The sequence below is a fragment of the Coprinopsis cinerea genome, assembly GCF_000182895.1.
Source record: "Coprinopsis cinerea okayama7#130 chromosome 4 map unlocalized cont3.4, whole genome shotgun sequence".
Classification (NCBI taxonomy): domain Eukaryota; kingdom Fungi; phylum Basidiomycota; class Agaricomycetes; order Agaricales; family Psathyrellaceae; genus Coprinopsis; species Coprinopsis cinerea.
Window position 1 is genome coordinate 473,466 of NW_003307541.1, and position 18,266 is coordinate 491,731.

At 51.7% G+C, this 18,266-nt stretch overlaps 6 protein-coding genes and 1 non-coding gene across 7 annotated transcripts; 4 read left to right on the plus strand and 3 right to left on the minus strand.

The window, feature by feature from the left end:
• Positions 1-265: 265 nt before the first annotated feature.
• On the minus strand, positions 266-2,170 carry CC1G_02710 (hypothetical protein; the record flags this gene model as incomplete). Its single annotated transcript, XM_001840195.2, has 6 exons — positions 266-830; positions 900-1,001; positions 1,114-1,477; positions 1,539-1,705; positions 1,758-2,012; positions 2,157-2,170. The coding sequence occupies 6 exons, from the start codon at positions 2,168-2,170 to the stop codon at positions 266-268; spliced, it is 1,467 nt and encodes a 488-aa protein (XP_001840247.2).
• A 122-nt stretch (positions 2,171-2,292) lies between these two features.
• Positions 2,293-2,378, plus strand: CC1G_20081. The gene has a single exon. It is a non-coding gene; the product is annotated as a tRNA-Asp (tRNA).
• Positions 2,379-3,231: 853 nt separating this feature from the next.
• Positions 3,232-4,382, plus strand: CC1G_02711 (hypothetical protein; the record flags this gene model as incomplete). Its single annotated transcript, XM_001840196.2, has 4 exons — positions 3,232-3,350; positions 3,475-3,557; positions 3,632-4,164; positions 4,251-4,382. The coding sequence occupies 4 exons, from the start codon at positions 3,232-3,234 to the stop codon at positions 4,380-4,382; spliced, it is 867 nt and encodes a 288-aa protein (XP_001840248.2).
• Positions 4,383-5,460: 1,078 nt separating this feature from the next.
• CC1G_14325 (hypothetical protein) lies at positions 5,461-6,416 on the minus strand (the record flags this gene model as incomplete). The annotated part of the gene is made up of 2 exons (XM_002911284.1): positions 5,461-5,915; positions 5,984-6,416. 2 exons carry the CDS (start codon positions 6,414-6,416, stop codon positions 5,461-5,463), a joined length of 888 nt encoding a protein of 295 aa, XP_002911330.1.
• An 878-nt stretch (positions 6,417-7,294) lies between these two features.
• On the plus strand, positions 7,295-8,483 carry CC1G_14326 (hypothetical protein; the record flags this gene model as incomplete). Its single annotated transcript, XM_002911285.1, has 5 exons — positions 7,295-7,384; positions 7,522-7,697; positions 7,835-7,909; positions 8,151-8,169; positions 8,460-8,483. The coding sequence occupies 5 exons, from the start codon at positions 7,295-7,297 to the stop codon at positions 8,481-8,483; spliced, it is 384 nt and encodes a 127-aa protein (XP_002911331.1).
• Positions 8,484-10,827: 2,344 nt separating this feature from the next.
• CC1G_02713 (hypothetical protein) lies at positions 10,828-14,888 on the plus strand (the record flags this gene model as incomplete). The annotated part of the gene is made up of 4 exons (XM_001840198.1): positions 10,828-11,545; positions 11,681-12,561; positions 12,616-12,951; positions 13,008-14,888. The coding sequence occupies 4 exons, from the start codon at positions 10,828-10,830 to the stop codon at positions 14,886-14,888; spliced, it is 3,816 nt and encodes a 1,271-aa protein (XP_001840250.1).
• A 1,327-nt stretch (positions 14,889-16,215) lies between these two features.
• Positions 16,216-18,000, minus strand: CC1G_02714 (peroxidase TAP; the record flags this gene model as incomplete). The annotated part of the gene is made up of 6 exons (XM_001840199.1): positions 16,216-16,384; positions 16,445-16,826; positions 16,880-17,190; positions 17,251-17,570; positions 17,642-17,861; positions 17,921-18,000. The coding sequence occupies 6 exons, from the start codon at positions 17,998-18,000 to the stop codon at positions 16,216-16,218; spliced, it is 1,482 nt and encodes a 493-aa protein (XP_001840251.1).
• Between the last annotated feature and the right edge of the window lie 266 nt (positions 18,001-18,266).

Below are 18,266 nucleotides of genomic sequence, written 5' to 3' on the forward strand. Positions count from 1 at the left end.
CATTGATCTATCACTGGGGGACTTGTAGCATCTTGAATTCTTGAAGCCAATTGTACATTGTGTAACATACTTGAACGCGTCTTTCGATGTTGTATTTTCCATAACTGTACATTCTCATCATTTTTACTATAAGATTTCTTCTCGAACAGCTGCGAGTCAGAAGAATTACGACAGTCAGAGTGAGGATGGCTCACATCCGTCAAGCTGCATACACCGAATCAACTGGCAATCAGTCCCATTGCCCCAAAACAGGATACAATCGCGTTCACTCGTATTCGACTTTGAGTGCTGCAACACCGTTGACGAGAGAGTCCTCCACCTTCTCCTCTTTGGAGATATCCTGGCGTGGAGCTCCGATACCCAACTCGCCCCTCAAGTCCTGATAAAACTCGGGCGTTAAACCCGCCCTCTCCCTGGCCTCGACATTGAAAGGCCCCTTAATCTCCCCAGTCCACCCCCTCTTCACTTCCTCCCTAAACCTCTTCACAGGATCCACCCTCTCCTCTCTCCCCTCCTTCCTATTCCGCTCGTCCTCCTGCTGACAGGCCCAAACGAACCACCGATGTCCCGCGGTAACGTGTGTGACTTCGTCTGCGTGTATGATCTCCATAACGTCGACTGTTTCCGCGTCTCCTGCGCGGCGGAATTTCTCGATGGTGGCGGGGTTGACGTCGAGGCCTCGGGCTTCGTGGACGAGGTGGATGATGGCGAGGCGGGAGAGGAGGGAGGTTGAGGTGACGGTGGCGGATTCCCAGAGGCCTGCGTGGACGGGCATGCTGCCGTAGGGCGTGGATGGGGAGAGGGCGTTGAGGCGGGAGACGAGGAGGGAGCTGGGGGGTGAGTTAGGTGGTTAGATGGTGGACGGGCAGAGGTAGGTGGGGGAAATGGGGGTGACGTACAAGTGTTTTGACTCGTCCAGCGCCATCTTGGTGAAATCTGCGAAGAAGGCTGGTGGGAGGTTGGGATGTGTAGGTCCGAAACGGGCCATGATGTCCCAACTACTGAAGTTAGACTAAGAGTGGCTATGGATTGGAGCCCACGTACGCAAGGTCGATTCTGCAGAGACATCGTCAGAAAGGTCTTGTTCAGAAGTTGTTAAAGAGTAGTACTCACGCCCATTGTTCGATGTTCGCGAGGGCATGAAGCATCGCAGCGCGGTTTCTTCGATTCTTGACTTTCGACGGGTCCACCACGTTCCGTGAATATGTCTCCTCCCGCGAAGGTACGTCGGGCGGCCTGGGGGCGCTAGGCGACTTGTGCCCGATAGAGGACAGCTTACCCGTCCTGAAGAGATGCACCGCGTGCTTTGTACGCTCGACTTTCAGCCGAGGATTTGGGGTGTTCAGGATCAGAACTGCCCATTGCATTAGGGTTTTGGGTGGGTTGGTTACTGGGACTACGGGCTCGTCTTCTTTCTCTGGTTCATCGAGTGATTTGGTGGGCCCTTCGGGTTTCTTGGGTGGGGGATCGGCGAACTCTGGACCCAGGTCAGTAAAATGTGAAATGAATTGACTGAAGGACACTGGCGATGGACGTACCTTCGGAAACCGGTCTCAACTCGACAACCTTCCAGCCAGTTCCACCCTTTGGTGCTTCCATATACACCTTGTCCACTCCATCCACTGGATCCGTCTCGACTTCCACTCGGTACGTGCAAGCCTGCAGCCCGGTTTCGCTTTTCCCGGTGCGTAAATCAAAGTCATATCTAGCAAACCCGGGGGGATTAGCGTGTTCGGGGAAGACAAGGAATTGCGAACCTGTGCCAGGGACATACAGCTATAGCACCTGTTTCGCATTCTTCGATGTCTGCGTGCGACATGTCGGCGCCTAGATGTGGGCAGGCAGATTCCATCACGTAGATTTGGGAGTATGGAGAGTCGGGGGATGCGCGGGTGGTGGTTGATGGGTTTTCGGTTGCAGGTGGTAGTTTATTTGAAGGACATCCATTTTCTGCTTCTTTTATGAGGTCTCCTTCGTCGTTGTAGGCTTTGGTATCTGCGCTTGAGGAAAGCCTGAATAGGATCAGGGCGCTGTAGACGTTTTCTTGGGAACGTAGTTGGAGGAGGAAGCGGGAGTGGGAGAGGAGTTTGTCGTATGGAGAGATTCTGGTGGGTTTTTAGTGGTTTTTTTCAGGGCGAAGGAGGCTTTTAACTTACAGTATTCGGGACATTTTGGGATTCTTACATGGAGGGAGAGGGAAACATATTGATAGGGGCATCTCTAATCATTGAGGCTCCGATCGAAATGCGTTTCTTGACCCTCCATAATGTTTTGTTTAGGATGTCTGATAAGTCTCCGTTAGTATATCGGTTAGTACACGCGCCTGTCATTGCACAAGCAATACGCGCGAAAGCTGGGTTCGACTCCCAGACGGAGAGAAGATAATTTATTTTTCTTTTTTGCTCCCCTCTGGTCTCTTCATGGTGTATATCGGCTCGTCAACTCCGTACGTCGTTTTTATGGCACGATGAGCACGTTGAAGAGCCCAGACATTGTGTCAACATCTCAGACCTCACCACCCTCGCGAGATCCCGAAGTAAGATTGGGCGCTTATTTCAAGTTCCGAGTTATCTCAAGCTCTTGAAGGTCTTCATGGCGTCGTCTAACCAAGTGTTCTTGACTTGAATACAGTATCTACATCCCATTCCTCACGTTAAGCATCATGCACTGCGCCATTGCTTTCAAAGGCATCGAAGCTCGAATGGCGATGCTGCATGCAGCACAGCCTATCCACCCCATCATCAAAGAGTCCCCAATCAGGGATTGATGAAACAAGTTCCGTTGTCTACGAGACCAAAGTCACTGCCGACGACACCGCTTGATTGAGTCCCGAGTTGACCTCGAACCTCCATCACCTACCACCTTTCACTCCCCCACCTTTCGCAAGGTTCCATTCCGTCTGCTGGTCAGCGGAAGTCAAGACGAGACGAGACAAGACACGAAGACGAGAAGACAAGGCAAGAAGATAGCATCGTTTGAAGACCCCTTGGTGGTTGTTCGACGAGCTAGACTCGGATATCGGCTGTATATTGGTTGGCTGGATCAACTGGGTAGTCGTCGAGAGGGTATTAGTGCTGGGCGCTCGTACGGTATAGGTCTCGTCTCGAGGAAAGCGAAGGAATTTTTGGTTGGGATACGTTTTATTTGAATTTGGGAAGGATGTTTGATAGTGAGTAATGAAGTTCTATGTTGGTGGAGGAAATGCTGAGGAATCGATGGGTGTTGTGTGTTATGACAGGTGCAATCGTTGTGCTTGGAGCGGCGGTGGTTGCTTTTTCGTCTCTCCCCGGCGTTGCGGCGGGCAAGAACAAGAAGGAGGATGGAGGAGCGCAGTGTACGACGGATGAGAAGTGAGTTGCATGTCCTATGTCTTGTCGAATGTTTGAAGGCTTGTATGGAGGTTGTTGTTGATGGGCTGATGGATTGTGTTTGGGGTGTTTCCCGACACTGATACTGACGTTGGTAATTTTGTAGAACCGGCAAGAAAGTCTGCGGTACGCAGAGTGTACCTGGTACTCTCCCCAAGAGCGCCAAAATAGCCATCGCAGTCGTGACCAGTAAGCAATCAAATCACCTCCATAATACCTACCATCACCCAATCTAACCCCGCTCTCTTTCTTTTGCCTACTAGTCGCCGTTGTATTCCTCATCCTGCTGCTCATCTTCTATATCCGAAGAAGCCGCAAGGCCTCGGCGGACGCAGCGAACGAAGTCGCGGTCGAGGCGAGCCAGGTTGAGGGGCCGCCTGCTATACTGGCTGCGACGTATACACCTGAGACGGGCCATTCGAGGGTGTACAGCATCGGTCCGGATAGCGGTGGGTTCTCTGCTGTGCCGGTTACGCCTGCGCCCAAAGTTGTAGCGCCCTTGCCGACTGGTTCAGAGAGTCATGGTAACCCTTGGGGTGCGCCGAGGACACCAGCGCAGCCGGTCGTGGAACCTGAGCAAGAGCGACCCAAGACCCCGGCGTTTCCGCCTCCTTCCCCTGCCGTGCTGAGCCGCTCGAATTCGTTCTGCCGTTTCCCGACTACGCCTACGAGGTCGAGCAGTGTTCCGCAGACTGCACCTGCGCATAAGGCGGGTTTTTCGGAGGGGGGAGGGTATCCGTTTACTGGGTTTGGTTCCAGCAATAACAGTAATGGGGCAGGGTCTAATTCTGGATCGGTGAGTGGGTTCTGCTTTAGTGGTATGGGTTTATGTTAGAGATAGGGGTGCTGACCTTGTGGTTTTTTTGGTGGTGGGGAGTGTAGGGAAACCCGCCTAGGACGGCGTTCGTGTCTAACGGAGGGTTCCCGCGTCCGCTCCTTGCTGGTCGATTGAAGGATAGGATTCGGGAGAGGCCGCCGTCTGTTTCGTCCATCTCAATTCATAGTCCCAAGTAGAGAATGATTCGTTAGGGTTCAAGGGTGTAGTTGGGTGACATGCAGAGGCGGGTCCTCTGGTGTGTTATTTTTGAAATGAAGTGGCCTTATTAGATCTAGATTTTCGGTGGCTGGCTGTTTGTGCGGGATGGTGAGGATGGTGAAGGTCCCTGGATCCGGAGCGCATGATTGTACCAGGAGAGTATTGGGTGCTCGAAAGTCTTGTCCCAAAGTTACTTGATCATCTCATAGGTTGTGAGGTAGATGAAGGGAGAAGCGAGGACTTCTCGAGGACGAAGCCAACGATCCCGATCGTAGTGCCACTTACCGGGAAAGGAAGTCATTCCGGGCCACCGGATGTACTCACTCCAGCAGCTTGCACTCGTTCTCGCTCGTTCTCATCGATGTGAAAGACCCCGCTTTGCTACCAGTGTGTACTGCTGTAAGCGAATGGTCAAACGGAAGGAAATTTTCCTTTGCAATTGCATCGATGCCTTGAGAGAGAAATTTAAAACAAGACTTGTTTCATTGCAGTTAGTGGCTACGAGGCCTCGAGGATGAGTAGAAGGAAAGATGGTCCACAGGTCATTGATTATCCAAAGCCGACCCGTCGAAGTACAAACAAACCTAGGGGCAAGAAGAACAATGAATAGCAAGCTTACTTCCAGTCTGGGAGTCTCAGATTCCTTGTAGTTACAGGAGATCTTGGGTGGCACGAGTTTCTCGCTCAAGTTCTTACCCCTCTAGTTTTCTCGCAGCTTCTTACCTTCGGTTCTCGAAATTCTTTGATGCACCACCTTGTCCTGGGACAATAGAGATTTGGTTCGAATCTATACTCGGATCGACGGCCCACGCTGCAGATTTGAGCTTTGTGTGCGCCGCTTGTTACTAGTACTGTCAGCAGTGCCTCATGGCTGCGGGGTTCGGGGAGCCCTTCTATCCGTCCAGTGACAATGAGAGACGTCAATCTATCTGCCCTCGATGTTAGACTTGTGAATCTTCTTGACAATTCGAACTGTGTTTCTGGGAGTCCTTGTACGAAGACCGCAGTAATCAACCACAAAAACCCTGAATCGAATTTGAAGCGTCCTACAACCTACTAGTACGAGAAAGACGGGACAGCAAATTTGACCAGGACATGGTCTTTGTCTTTGAGACGAGTGCCTATCTGGTCCATAATATATCTGCGCAGCTCTTCTCCACCACTCACCGGGATCCGGAAGGGATCTGGGTCCACTGCCAACAGTTCAAATTCAAATTGCAGTTGGCGAGTAGGGACTGCAATTCGGGCCACTTCGTTGCATAGGCCCTCCCAATCCTGGTCACGAGTGCATTGAAAGGGATGGAATCCTTCTGCCCTGAGAGTCAGAGACAGTCTCGAGATATTATTGGACTCGGAGGGGATGGTGGAGAGAACCTGAGCGATGTCTCTGATGACGGTGCGGTTAACGCTCGAGTGGCGCTCCCGCTCTTTAATCTGAATGAAGGCGGCGAACACTCGAAGGGAAGGCAGTGAGCCCAGGTTCAAGAACTTGGACAGGGGGATGTAGGTTCCTGCATTGTTCGCAAAATCAGATCTAGAGCTTTGTTTGATAGACCGATTATTCAGAGAATGTTCTCACCTTTCCAGGTGAATGAACCATTGCGGTGTGTTAGAAGCAACTGCTTCAGCGAGGACGCTTCTTGAATGAGGGCCTTCGCTAGCTCCAAACTTTCGAGCTCATCTGAGCACGTCCGGAGGACTTGAAGGTTTGAGAACCATGACCCCCGAGTGGGCCACTGCAGAAGAGCGCGGACAAGTCGACGGGAGTGACGATAGTCGAGCGTTTGTATGCTTTGCGTTGGCTGTTCACGGTCTACATCACTGCCAGTGCCATTGTTGCCTTTTGATGATCTGTCGACATCGCAATAGTCGACGTATATGTCCCTGAGGTTAGGACAGGCTGACAAGAGCGCCAATGGAACGTTGGAGAGGTTGTACAACCGAAGGACGGTCAAGGTCGTGCGTAAAAATGACTGAGTGACCCAGGATACCAGACGCGTTGGGTCTTCCATCTTGAACGTCCCGTCGCTTCTAATTGAGACACATTCGGGTGGCCTAGGCGAGGTCGATAGTCGCCCAATGATTGCGTTGAACCTTGAGTCGTTAAATAGCCAGTCGATTCTGGTACCAGTATATGGGGGACCGCACCGGACAATAATAAATAGATCTTATTTCGCGATTACACAGGCTTATTTCAACAACACGCAGGATGATGCCATATAGACCTTATGTCATGAATATACACTGTTCTTGAGACACCGCCGCTAACTTGCCAATAGCCGTTATTTGACAAAGAGTGCTTGTTTCTCGTAGTCATGTTATGTCAAGGCTTCACGGCGGTTGCAAAGTAGTCCCTTGTTGAAGCAATACCCTTGACTCGCGCAACGGACGACACTTCCGAGACTCGGTCTTATTTCACAGATACAATACTATTTGCCAATTAGTGCTATTTACAACTTACAAGGAGATCTGAAGTAGGAAACTTAAGCGCAGATGTTCTCAATCCTATTCCTATAGGATACGGTAGGTGATAACTACTGCTGTGACTTCTGTAGGATAGAGGGGATGTGCCTTGATCTATCAACTAGCGGCTAGGCGGCCCGCCATGTAGTCCGTCAGCGAATGGGCGCCCAGTACTGTCGCTCCCCACTTGTTCGTTTTCACCACATGTTCGTTTTCTCCGTTTCCGCTGCTCCTTTCGCCTCATAACTTGGTATACCGACATTTTCAGTAATTCTAAGCATGATAATGCACTTTAAACCACGAAAAACGAAGGGGAATGGGTGAAAACGAACGAGGAGGAAAATTCAGTGCCATCACATCCATCAGGAGCCATCAACTGAAAGGCGTGTCCCCATTGGCTCTTACGCAGCGGAGTAGAGAAAAAACGATGGCCCATCACCATCAAAACGAACAAGTGGTGAAAACGAACAAGTGGGGAGCGACAGTAGTGTCGGAATTTCTGGTATATGGCCCATGGGTGCGCGAGGTGGCTATCGACGTGGACGAAGACACCATCTCACGTCTGGAAAAGGTCAAAATGATGCACTTCCTGCGCAGCCAGGTCTCCTGTCGCCACCCTGTTCACCAAGACCGGTCTCCAACATATCCGTACAGAAAAATATCTCGAGCTTCGCTTTTGACTTCCTGGACCCGCTAAACTCCGGTGTAGCTGTCACCTCATCCCTTGTCCAAGACCGGCAGACAGACGAACTTCTCCCCGGAAAGTGCGAGGTCGCTCGCCAGATTTACGAAAACAAAGTCACAAAACCGAAGACTATTGAAACTACTACGTAAACATGGGAGTACCTCTTCGTTTTGTTACCGTTTCGGATCGACAATCAACTAACTGCCCTAGTTTCGTCGATCGAGATGTGTTAATGAGATACATTGGTGGTGGGGTGGGACATGCTGACCGGATTTTTGGGAGAGGGGATGCTGGGATGGATGAGGATCAAATGGGACTCGGAGATGATGCGGATGACGAAGAAGAAGAGAAAACGATGTGATCATGACAGCCCCAGACGTGGTTGTGGGAACAGGTGAAGGTAGAGACCCATGGGATGCACCAGCTGTCAACGACGACAATGATGACAGGGTGCCCAGCGACGACGATAGCGTTTCGAGCGGTTCGGAGCCTGGAGGATAGCAGTGAGGATTCTGATGATGACGAAACGGACGGCGATGATGTCGGAGAAATGGGCCATGGCTTCTGATTGATGAATGGGTGGTCGCTTTGCCATTAGCGCCCATCACGAATTTATGGTGCGTTCATTTACGGATGGTTTTGAACATTCATTCTGACCGTGGCATTCACTTTCGGATATTTACAATACTCTAGACGTCTGCATTAAGACCGCCACGGACGTTGTTTATGGGACCAGTGACCACTGTTTACGATCATCAGGATAGTTGGCGCTCATTAAGCGAGTGCCAGCCATTCATGCTCGCGGTATCCTGAAGTTTGAACTCAGTTTGATCGTGGCATTCGTCTTCTTTGCGGGAATACATTCCTCGTATCTGCTCTATCGAGTTTCCGATTTACTTTTTCTTAGAATACGACGGACCGCCTCCGATAACAGGTGGCAAGTTTTTACAATCATCAGAATTATTGGCGCCGACACCTGGTATGAGGTCACACTTTCATATTGCAACACAGTACATCGGATGTTGTGTCCTCACAAAGTCCAGCCTAAGAGACGACCTTTTACCACCTTCGCGAGGGACGTCCACGAAACATTAGAGGCGATTGCGAGGTTCCCAATGTACATACTGGATGTACTGGATGGCTATCGACAATAATCATTATTGTTTTTTAAATTGACCGTTTCTTCTGACAATTTTGGGCGCTCTTTTGCGCAAAGATAAGATATGCTCTTCCTTCGCAGATCCTTAACTTCTTGAGACCCACAAACGCGCCTGGCGCTCGTCGTCGCGTCGGTTTTCGCCCATTCGCCTTGACGATGTGGGGCTTGGCGCCGGATTAGCGGACCGTGGATGCTGGATTGATCGAGGGGCGACCAACGGTATTGATAGAGTAAGGTATGTATTTAGAGTATAGATACGGATATTGGTGAAATAAGAAGTAATATCGCGGGACTCCAGCCTATCGGTGAAATAGGCCTTGCCTTGAAATAAGACCTACTTGTAAGTTGTGAAATAAGGACTATGACTCACATACGGCTGTTCGCTAGATTACTCGTAAGTTTCAATCAGTGCTTCTTCTTGACATAGGCAGGAGACCTCTAACTGCGAACTAACACGTATCGTAGAAGAAAACCTAACTTTTCATTACGGGCAGGGCTATTCACAGAGGGCCCACTGCCTCGCAAGGGCTCTCTAACTTAGAAGTAGGCGGCGTAACCGCGAAACAAGGATGTCTAATTCTCAAATAGCGGCTATTCGATTTTGTCTGATGGGGCCGCTTATACCAGTAAAGATTATGACTATTCGACGGACGAAATTGACTGCATCGGGGTTGGCCTGGAGAGCTGCAGTTTGTCTATCCAGCTTTCTGGCCATTTGGAAAGATGTGCCTTTGAGCTTGAGTTCTTCGTAAAGAAACATTTGGCAGATGGTCGTGAAGGCCCTGTCGGCCAGCGATAGATTGTGAAGATCGTCCACTGAGATGCAGAAGGGCTCGCCTGCAACTTGACCGACAATCTGGTGCAGAAGCTCGTTGGAAATTGTAGAAAGAGGCGGCGAGAGCATTGCATGGTCGGGAGGTGCGTGGTGGTAATGGAGCTACTGGAAACCTTCGGGGCTCGAGTTCCCCTATTCCGCTACTCTATAGGTTGTGAGGTAGGTGGAGGGAGAAGCGAGGACTCCTCGAGGACGAAGCTAACACGATCCCGATTGTACTGCCACTTTCCAGGAAAGGAAGTCATTCCGGGCCACCGGATCTGCACTCCAAGCAGCGTGCACCCCCTCTCGCTCGTTCTCGTCTATGTGTATGTTTAGAAAGACCACTTTTCTAAGTACCAGTGTGTTGTAAGGAATGGTTTGATGAGAAGAAATCCCCCTTTGGAATTGCATCGATGCCTTGAGAGGAAACAAGGCTTAGTTTCATTGCAGTTACAGTGGCTACGAGGCCTCAAGGACAAGTACAGGATGATCCATAGGTCATGGGTTATCCACAATTGACTCGTCGAAGTACAAATCTAGGGGCAAGAAGAACAATGAATGGAAAGCTTACTTCCTAGTCTGGGAGTCTCAAGATTTCCCTTGTACAGGAGATCTTGGACGGTGGCACGAGCGAGAAATCAAGTTCTTACCAGACTAGTTTTCTCGCAGCTTCTTACCTTCGGTTCTCGAAATTCTTTGATGCACCACCTTGTCCTGGGACAACAGAGATTTGGTTCGAATCTACTTGTACTCGGATCGACGTCGTAGATTTCAAGGCTTTATGTACGCCGCTTGTCACTGTCAGTGCCTCATGGTTGCGGGGTTCGGGGAGCCTTTCCATTCCGTCCACCGATAGTGACAATGAGAGACGTCAATCTATCTGTCCTTGATGCTTCGACTTGTGAATGTTAATCTGAAAGTGTCCCCACCGTTGAGCTTCTCCCTTGAGACAACGACGTCAGAACAAAAAGCCTCCTTGGTGCGTGAGAAAGGGGGGTCTTGAGGGGGATAAAGTTTTCGCGTCAATTAATTCCAGACTTGAACCTGTTCTGAAGTGGTCTTCTGGTTAGGAGATAGCAAACCAGCAAACCGCATAGCGAAATTGTGGAACCTCTCAACGCCAACCCGTCGTCATTTTTTTGTGGACTAGTGTCTCAGAGATCAGTGTTTCTGGCCGTTTTCATCATAGGGCCAGGGGCAAGGGAATATTCAATAGCACGGAAAATTCCGAGTTTGGGTGATACCCTTTCGTCGTCGTCAACAACGTAGCGTTACCTCCTTTCCTCATCGCGCTCCTCGATGGCCAGCCTCTTTTCTCGTTCCCGAACGTTTTCGACACCCAACAAGAAGAAGGCAGCTCTCAGTAGTCGCGACGACGGACTTGACGAATTCGGGAGGGTCTCCGGCGGTGCCCTGTCGAGTCGCAGCGGAACGGCCCCAGCGACCCCTTCGAAAAAGGACAAGAAGAAGAAGGCCAAAGAGCAGGCAAAGCGTTCTGGAACGCTATCTTCCTCTGGCGCAGACCAAGAATTTCCAGGAGAAAGCTCGTCCTTTCCAGATGGAAGTTTCCTGCCACTTAACCTCGACCGTCCACGAAACGACTCGGACACGGCAGACCCAACCAAGCAGCACGACTATGGCTACCTATGCTACGAGCGCCATGTCGTGCTCGGACTAGAGCAACTCGAACGTCTCGTCGATGTCGTCGCCGACGAGCTGGAAACAAGAGGCGGCATCACGACCCCATTCATTTTCTCAAATACGGCGCTGGATATTTCGTCCTCTGGAATCAAGAGACTTATTCATTCTTTCATCGACACATGTGCTCCCAGCAGCGCACAGCAAGCCCAGGAGGCAGAGAACAGATGGAGGGAGGAGGCCAGGTTTGTCGGTCCCCATGAGCTGGGGATGACTCTGCGCTGGGGGTTGGCTAGGGTGATAAGGTCCGTGGGCGGCCAGGATGTTCGTGGGCTGGTTTCGTACGAACAGTACGCTGAATGGCGTGACTCTGAAGCAGGTGAGTCTCCCGTCGTCCCCGACATTCGCGCCCGACGTCGTGCACAGCGACGACGGCGACCTCCGTCCTCGACGCTGAATTGACATCACATTTCTAATCTCTTGACACGAGGCTAATGATTGTCGTTAATTGTAGCAAACAACTACCCTCCGGCCCATTTCCAGACATTCCTGCCCGCGCTGCCGGAGCCGTTGCAATATATCATCGTCCGGCTACTATCCCTGCTCGCCCGCCTCGTTGCAAACAGCACGTCGTCCGGACACACCCCTCCGACCCTTTCACCACTCTTTGGACCCCTTTTCTTCGGTCTCGGTCCGGCCACCCTGGCATTCCACCATGCCTACATTCACTATTTGCGTTCAGTGAACGCTTTTGAACATCTGTTGTTGGCGTTTGTCCGCTGGCAAGACACCCCGCGATCCTCCACCGCCAGCGCCGCATCTCTCGGAGTCCCCGTCCGGCTCAAGGAATGGATCAAGGGCTATCCAGCCATGCTCCCCTTCACCGGCAACCCCAAGGCCAAACCACAGCCACGCAAAGGAGCCCGCACCGTCCGCGTCATGAGCGTGCGCCGCAACGTCCGGATGTACTCACCCGATCTCGTCAAATCCGCCTCCGCCTGGGCTCAGAAGAACACCCACTCGACCCTCTCCAACAGTTTTGCCCAATCCAAAGAATGGGAACGCATCGCTCCTTCCACTCTCAAACTCGCCCCTCGTTATTCCGATTCTTACAAAAAGAAGATGAATATGCCTGCCAATTTCCATCCTGACGTCCATGCTGGCACGTATCCGAATGCTAATCCGGCACCTGGAACGGCTCCCCCGGTCTCGCTATCCTCGACTTTATCGTCTCTTGATAGTTCTGAAAAGGACTACTTTGGTGACAAGGAGCGCGTTGATGACCGGTTCCGTAGTCTTACCGATCTCAAGTGGGGTGAATTCGAGTCTATGGGTTTCAGCAACCTTGGCGATGAGAAAAAGCTTCAGTTTGACTTGACGGAATCCGCGCGTCAGGTAAGCACCGTCTCCATATCTGAATGATCACCGATACTTAGCCTTTCTCTTTAGGAACGAGCTGCCAAACGTCAGACTCTGACATGGAACGATTTCTCAACATCAGGCTTTTCACGCACGGACGCTCCGCTATCAGCGACACTGCAGTTCAGCACACCCGTGGTCAACACCGTTCAATCCTGGCCCAGCCAACAAGTCGAGATACACCGTAAACTGAAGAAGCAGCAGAAATCGCTGCCAGCGTTTGGCTGGGACACCGAACCGGTGGTGGGAAATGAAGAAGTCATCGAAGAGGCTTTCATCGACGTCTTTTGTGATCTCATATATGGCGGTGGTTGGATGGATCTTGAGCGTGGTGAATCACTCGATAGGGATTGTAACTGGGCTTTGGTAAGTCTAGTTAATGTCCGACTTGGACCTGTTGTTAACATACACCCTGTCTGTAGGTCGAGTATAAATCCCTACCTCCCTCTCGCTCGACCACCTCTGGGGGCAACGACCCGCGCACAGACGTCACCCTAATCCTCTACGAAGAGTTCGTTCCCTTGGAATACCGTCAGCAACTAGCTCTCCCATCGAAAAGCCGCCGCCGTCTGCCATCCTTATTCTCGCCGTCGAGCAAGAAGCAGTGGAAGCCAGCCGCCACACTAAACGGACGACCCTACGTTGTTGGCCACGTGCCTCGAAGCCCTTCATACCGAGAGGTCGAGTTTGAAGGTCTCCTCCAGGGTTCAGGGGGCACCAAAGTCATCAGTCTCTCGAAGCGAGATAACAAGGACGCCTCTGCGCCAAGAGTACAATCCACCATTTCGAACGCACCGTCGGATTTTCCAAAAATCCCTCCTGCACCGTCGAGACCTCCACCGACTATTGTGACCCCTGCGGCCACGACCTCTAGAACCCCTGAACCCACCGATTCGCAGTACCACCCACCTCCGCCAAGAAGCGACGAGAACCCGTCTGATTCCTCTGCGAATATGTCCACGCCCGCATCGAAGAAGTCGCGGTTTAGGCTTCCAGTGAGTCCAAGCATGCGTCGCTCAATGCTCGGCCCTCCCGCTGAATACTCCACCGTGGAGTTCGAAACTCGCATGGCGAGCTACAGCGACGACGAATGGGGCGGCGACGCCAACGAGCCCGAGGACGTGAAGCAGAAGCGGCGCGAGTCCCGCCCGGACGCGTGGGTCGATATACTTGTTGGCACGCAGAGTCGAAGAATGGGCGATCAGGATGCGCTGGACCCCAACGAGCGCAGGAGGAGGGGCGGGGTGGCGAGGAAGAGTGACCCGGATATGGCGAGTTTGGAGGTGGCGCAGGTGTTGGCTGCTGTGAAGGAGAAGGAGAGGTCGTTGTCGCCTACGAGTATTCCTGAGATTCCGTCGGAGAGGGTGGATAAGGATTATGGGATGGATAGACATTTGTATGATGCGGATGTGGATGAGGTGGAGACTGTGCCGAGGCATAGGATGGAGAGTAGGAGTACGGAGGATGATTCGGGGAGTGATGCGCACCTTGCGTATGACAGGGGGACGAACGACGGGCATAGTGCCGAAGACGAGCTTATGGCTCCCATCCTCAATGCGCGACAGATGGCCAAGGAGGGGAGGAGGATGGGGTACTTTGATCTGCACCCTGAGCGACGCGCAGCGTTGTCGGGTGGTGGTGCTGGTTCGTCTGCCGCTGCGCACCAGGAGGAGGACCCGCGCGAGAGGCTGGCACGGCCGAGTATGAGCGATGATGAGGGTGACAGTGAAGATGCGTATGGTGCACCAGAGCCACGTCGACCACTCCCTGCTCCCCCAAAGCCCGCTTATGAAACTCCGCAGAAGCGCGTTGTCCCCGATATCAAGATCACTACCAACCCCGAGCCACCCATCCCAACAACCAAACTCGCTTCCAATGGCCACCGCAATGGAAATGGTGTGCCAGAACCATCGTCGTCATCGCCAGCCAAGACGCCCACTGGGACGAGCAAGACGGCGGCACTGATCGAGATGTACAGGGAACGGGAGAGGAGTGCGAATGCACCGCTGAATGTGGCGTCTATCCCTGTTGCGCCTTTGAATGTTTCGAGGCTGCCTGTCCGGACGGCGTCGTTGCAGCGTGGTGAGCAGCCTGCTGGGCCTGTTCCTGTTGCGCCTGCTGCTACCCTTGCGCCTACGCTTACGCCTTCGCCGTCGCCGTCGCCGAAGAACTCGCCGCCTGAGGCTGCTGGGTACCCGCTTCCTACTGTGTCACTTGAAGATCCGGGGAGGATTAGCCCTGGGAGGTATGTGCATGGTGCGCCGCTACATAATGTGATGGAGGAGCCTGAGGAAGAGGAGTAAGCGTGACATGATTCGGGATGAGATGGGGTATTGTCTCTTCCGTTGGTTGATCACCGACCACCCTGCGCTTGATCTCCGTTCGCCGCTTGAACTTCTTGATTATCTCCACTGCTACCCACCACTGCGACTATGATCACCAACTATCTTCAGACTAGTATTTTCTGGATTTTCCCCGGGTTGGCTCCATTCCCTACTACCTGTTCATTTGCTTCCAGATTCACGTTTTACAGTTCATGGTTTCATTGTCGCTCTTTCCTCTCGTTCTCAGATCCTCCATGATGGATTTCTCAAGATTTTCAAGCTATTTGCACTGCTGGATCGATCTATTTCTCTGTCTCTCTCGACTGCGCTCTCGTTTTTTTTCTTCTGTCTTTCTTTGCTTCCAGTTCAAGTAGCTCGTTTTTTATAGGTATCAGTACAAGCGCCTTCTGGCTTTTGATTTATGTCTCTCCTTAATCCGTCGACTGGAACTTTTTTTCTTTGCTTTTTAGTGCTCGTGCTCGTGTCCCACGTATCGTCTCGTCTTTTCCTGCCGTAGTAGTAGTGTTAGTTTACCACTTCCTTTCCCGCCGCTCCCGCTACATACTATCTGATTACGCTGCAATTATCCACTTTTTTTTTCCCCAATATCCTCAGCGGTCCTTCATTCGTTTCGATTCCGATATTACTGCTAGTACTACCTGCTACTATGGCTTTTCTTTTTTTTTTTTTTTTTTTTCTATCGTTATCGTGTTATCGTTACATGGGTTGGATATATGCAACTACACCCCCTTTTGGATACCCCGTTGCAGTTGCGCAGAATTAGCATTTTTGTTTTCTGGGTTTGGTTGGGCCTTGGGTAGGTCTTGGATGTGAGTTGCTCCACCGTCACGGTGGTATTCCTTGTGTGATGCGTATTGGTGGGAGATGTATGCTGCAAAATGTTGCGTTGGTTGGGTGTTTGGTGAGTCGTGAAGGTGTTCTGGGGTTGAGGTGGACTTGGATAGTGTTAGATGAGAGCAGGAGAATGCCAAGAGATCTGATCATGCAGTTGGGCGCTTAACTGGCGGTGCCAAGACTTCGTGTGCCTCGCCTCGGATATGGGTTCAGCTCTTCAGTTGATCAAGGGTGCAAGACGTATACGAGTAAAAGAGCGCTGAATTTGAGCCTCATGTCCAAGCTGGTGGCCAAGTGACTGTTTCGTAAACCTCATCCTGATCAAACGAAAAATGGGTTTGAAGAATCGGAACAATATCAATATGGGTCATATCTTAAGGTTACATGGAGCTACAGCAGCGAGTCCGTGGTCTCTGGATGAATAATATCAAACTAAATAGGCGTAAGGTACTCAAGCAGTAGCGCCCAAAGTTTCCTTCAGGGCCTTGATAGAGGGCGCAAAGAAATATTCGCCTCCTCGGGGAACGACGAAGTCAGGGAACGACAACTCCCTAGTGGGCTGGTTGGGGTCCAATCCCGACATCTTACGGTCGGCACCTTGACCAATGAGAGGGTCGAATCTATCCCCAACGGAGTCAGCCTTTCCAAGAAGGTATTTCTTTTTGTTTGGCAAGACTTACCCTGGAACCTCAGGCTGTTGTTCAAAGGGCGGGAAGTTCGTCGCATTCGCCCAGCTCTGTTGCATGAATTGGAATCCTCGCCTGATGCTGCTCTGGTAGCAAGCAAAGAGTAGACCACGCTCTTCCTTTGTTTGCTTGCATTCCTTCTCTTCGTCTGTGACCTCTGGGCCGAATTGAATACCACGTCGGATGATGCGACGTGGCTCGACTGAGATGTTGCGTGACTCAAGGTCGTCACGCGGGTTGGTCTTGCGGATGTGTGCGGCGAAGGGGCACTTGAATTGTGAATTGAGTTGGTCTTCGAATTTGAAGTTGTTGTTCCTCTGAGGGTCTTTGGCCAACTCGGGGTCATCCTTGAAGGGGGTGATATCAATGGGTGCACCTTAATAACGCATTTTTAGTGTACATCCCAAATGATTTAAGAAAAAAACGTACCGCTCTTCCACCTGCCGACCATTCTAGCGCCCAAGAGCTCGCTTCCCTCTTCGGGCGTCAAATCGCCGAAGTTGAGTGGGTTCTGCTTCAAGTATTCGTTGAACTCGGGAACCTTCTGGAAGAGGTACCTGAAAGCGAGGAAGCTGCCATCGACAGCCCAGGATTCACGCTGGATTGGGTTCCCGTTGCCGTCTTCGTCGCCGGGATGTCCAGTCAGGATGATGCCAGGTCGAACCTGGCCTTGTCCTGGGAGCGTGACTGGGTCGAAACCAGCCACGGCGGGATTAGAGATTCCGTCGAGGAAGCCGAAGCTATGAGGTCGGCTTCGTTACGCCCATGATTACAACAAAGATAACCGAGGAAAGACGTACTGTTCGTGCGCATGCTCCTTGCCGGGGCGAACGTTACCGACGATCAACTTGACTTTGTTGATAGACGCTTCAGGCTTTCCGACGTGGAAGAACCCTTCGACTTCCTTGAGCTTCTTCTGGGCAGTGGCAAAGCTTTCGGCCGCGACCAGAAAGATACCGTGGATATCGTTGAGGAATTCGGGTTCCCAGTTGGGCAGAGGGTCGACCTCGGGAGCGGAGGGCTTGGTTGGGTCGCCCAAGTTCTGGACGGCATCTACGCGTTGGCCAAGCTTGAATGGGTCCGAGTCGTCGAGGGAGAGTGTGGAATCGTCGATTCCCATCTGCGAGCATGTAACAGTACTGTCGTCAGAGATACGCTCTAGTACATCACGTGTTTGGACAGACAATGTACCTTCTGGAATCCGAGATGGGAGAATGAAACGTTTACACCGCTCATGGGGATCAAGCCGTGGCCGCCATGTTTCTTCGAGTCATTGATCTTCTTGCGGTCCTGCAAGACTTGTGCGGCCGTCTTGACGAGAGGCGCGAATTTGATGAGATGTTTGCGGAAATCTGACGCGTTGGTGATTTGGAAGAAGTAGTAGAGCTCGGTCTTCTTTGGCATCCCACCACTATTCAGTCGTGACTCGTTAGCCGAAGAACGGAAGGTAGCTGCAGCAGTGATACGTACAGGATGTCGCCTTGAATGTTGTTCAAGTCAAGGCCTGTAGTGGGGGTAGGTTTGGCAGGGGCAGAGGTGTTTGTGGACATGATTGGGGTTGAGAGTAAAGCGATTCAGTTGGTTGCGGCAGTTATTGGGGTGCATTACCCATGCTTTCCTAGACCCTTAAATACCCTTTCTCAAGCCCTTGCTTACCTTTCGGAAACACCGCCATCGAATTACAGTGCCGTAGCAATGCAATGCTCCATTCCTTCACTGCCAGTGGGTTCATCTGGATATGATTCAGATATCAGTGTTGAGCTACGCTGGAGATTCTGTCAAGACTAATAACGGACGGGTTGGAGTTTGGAGCGCT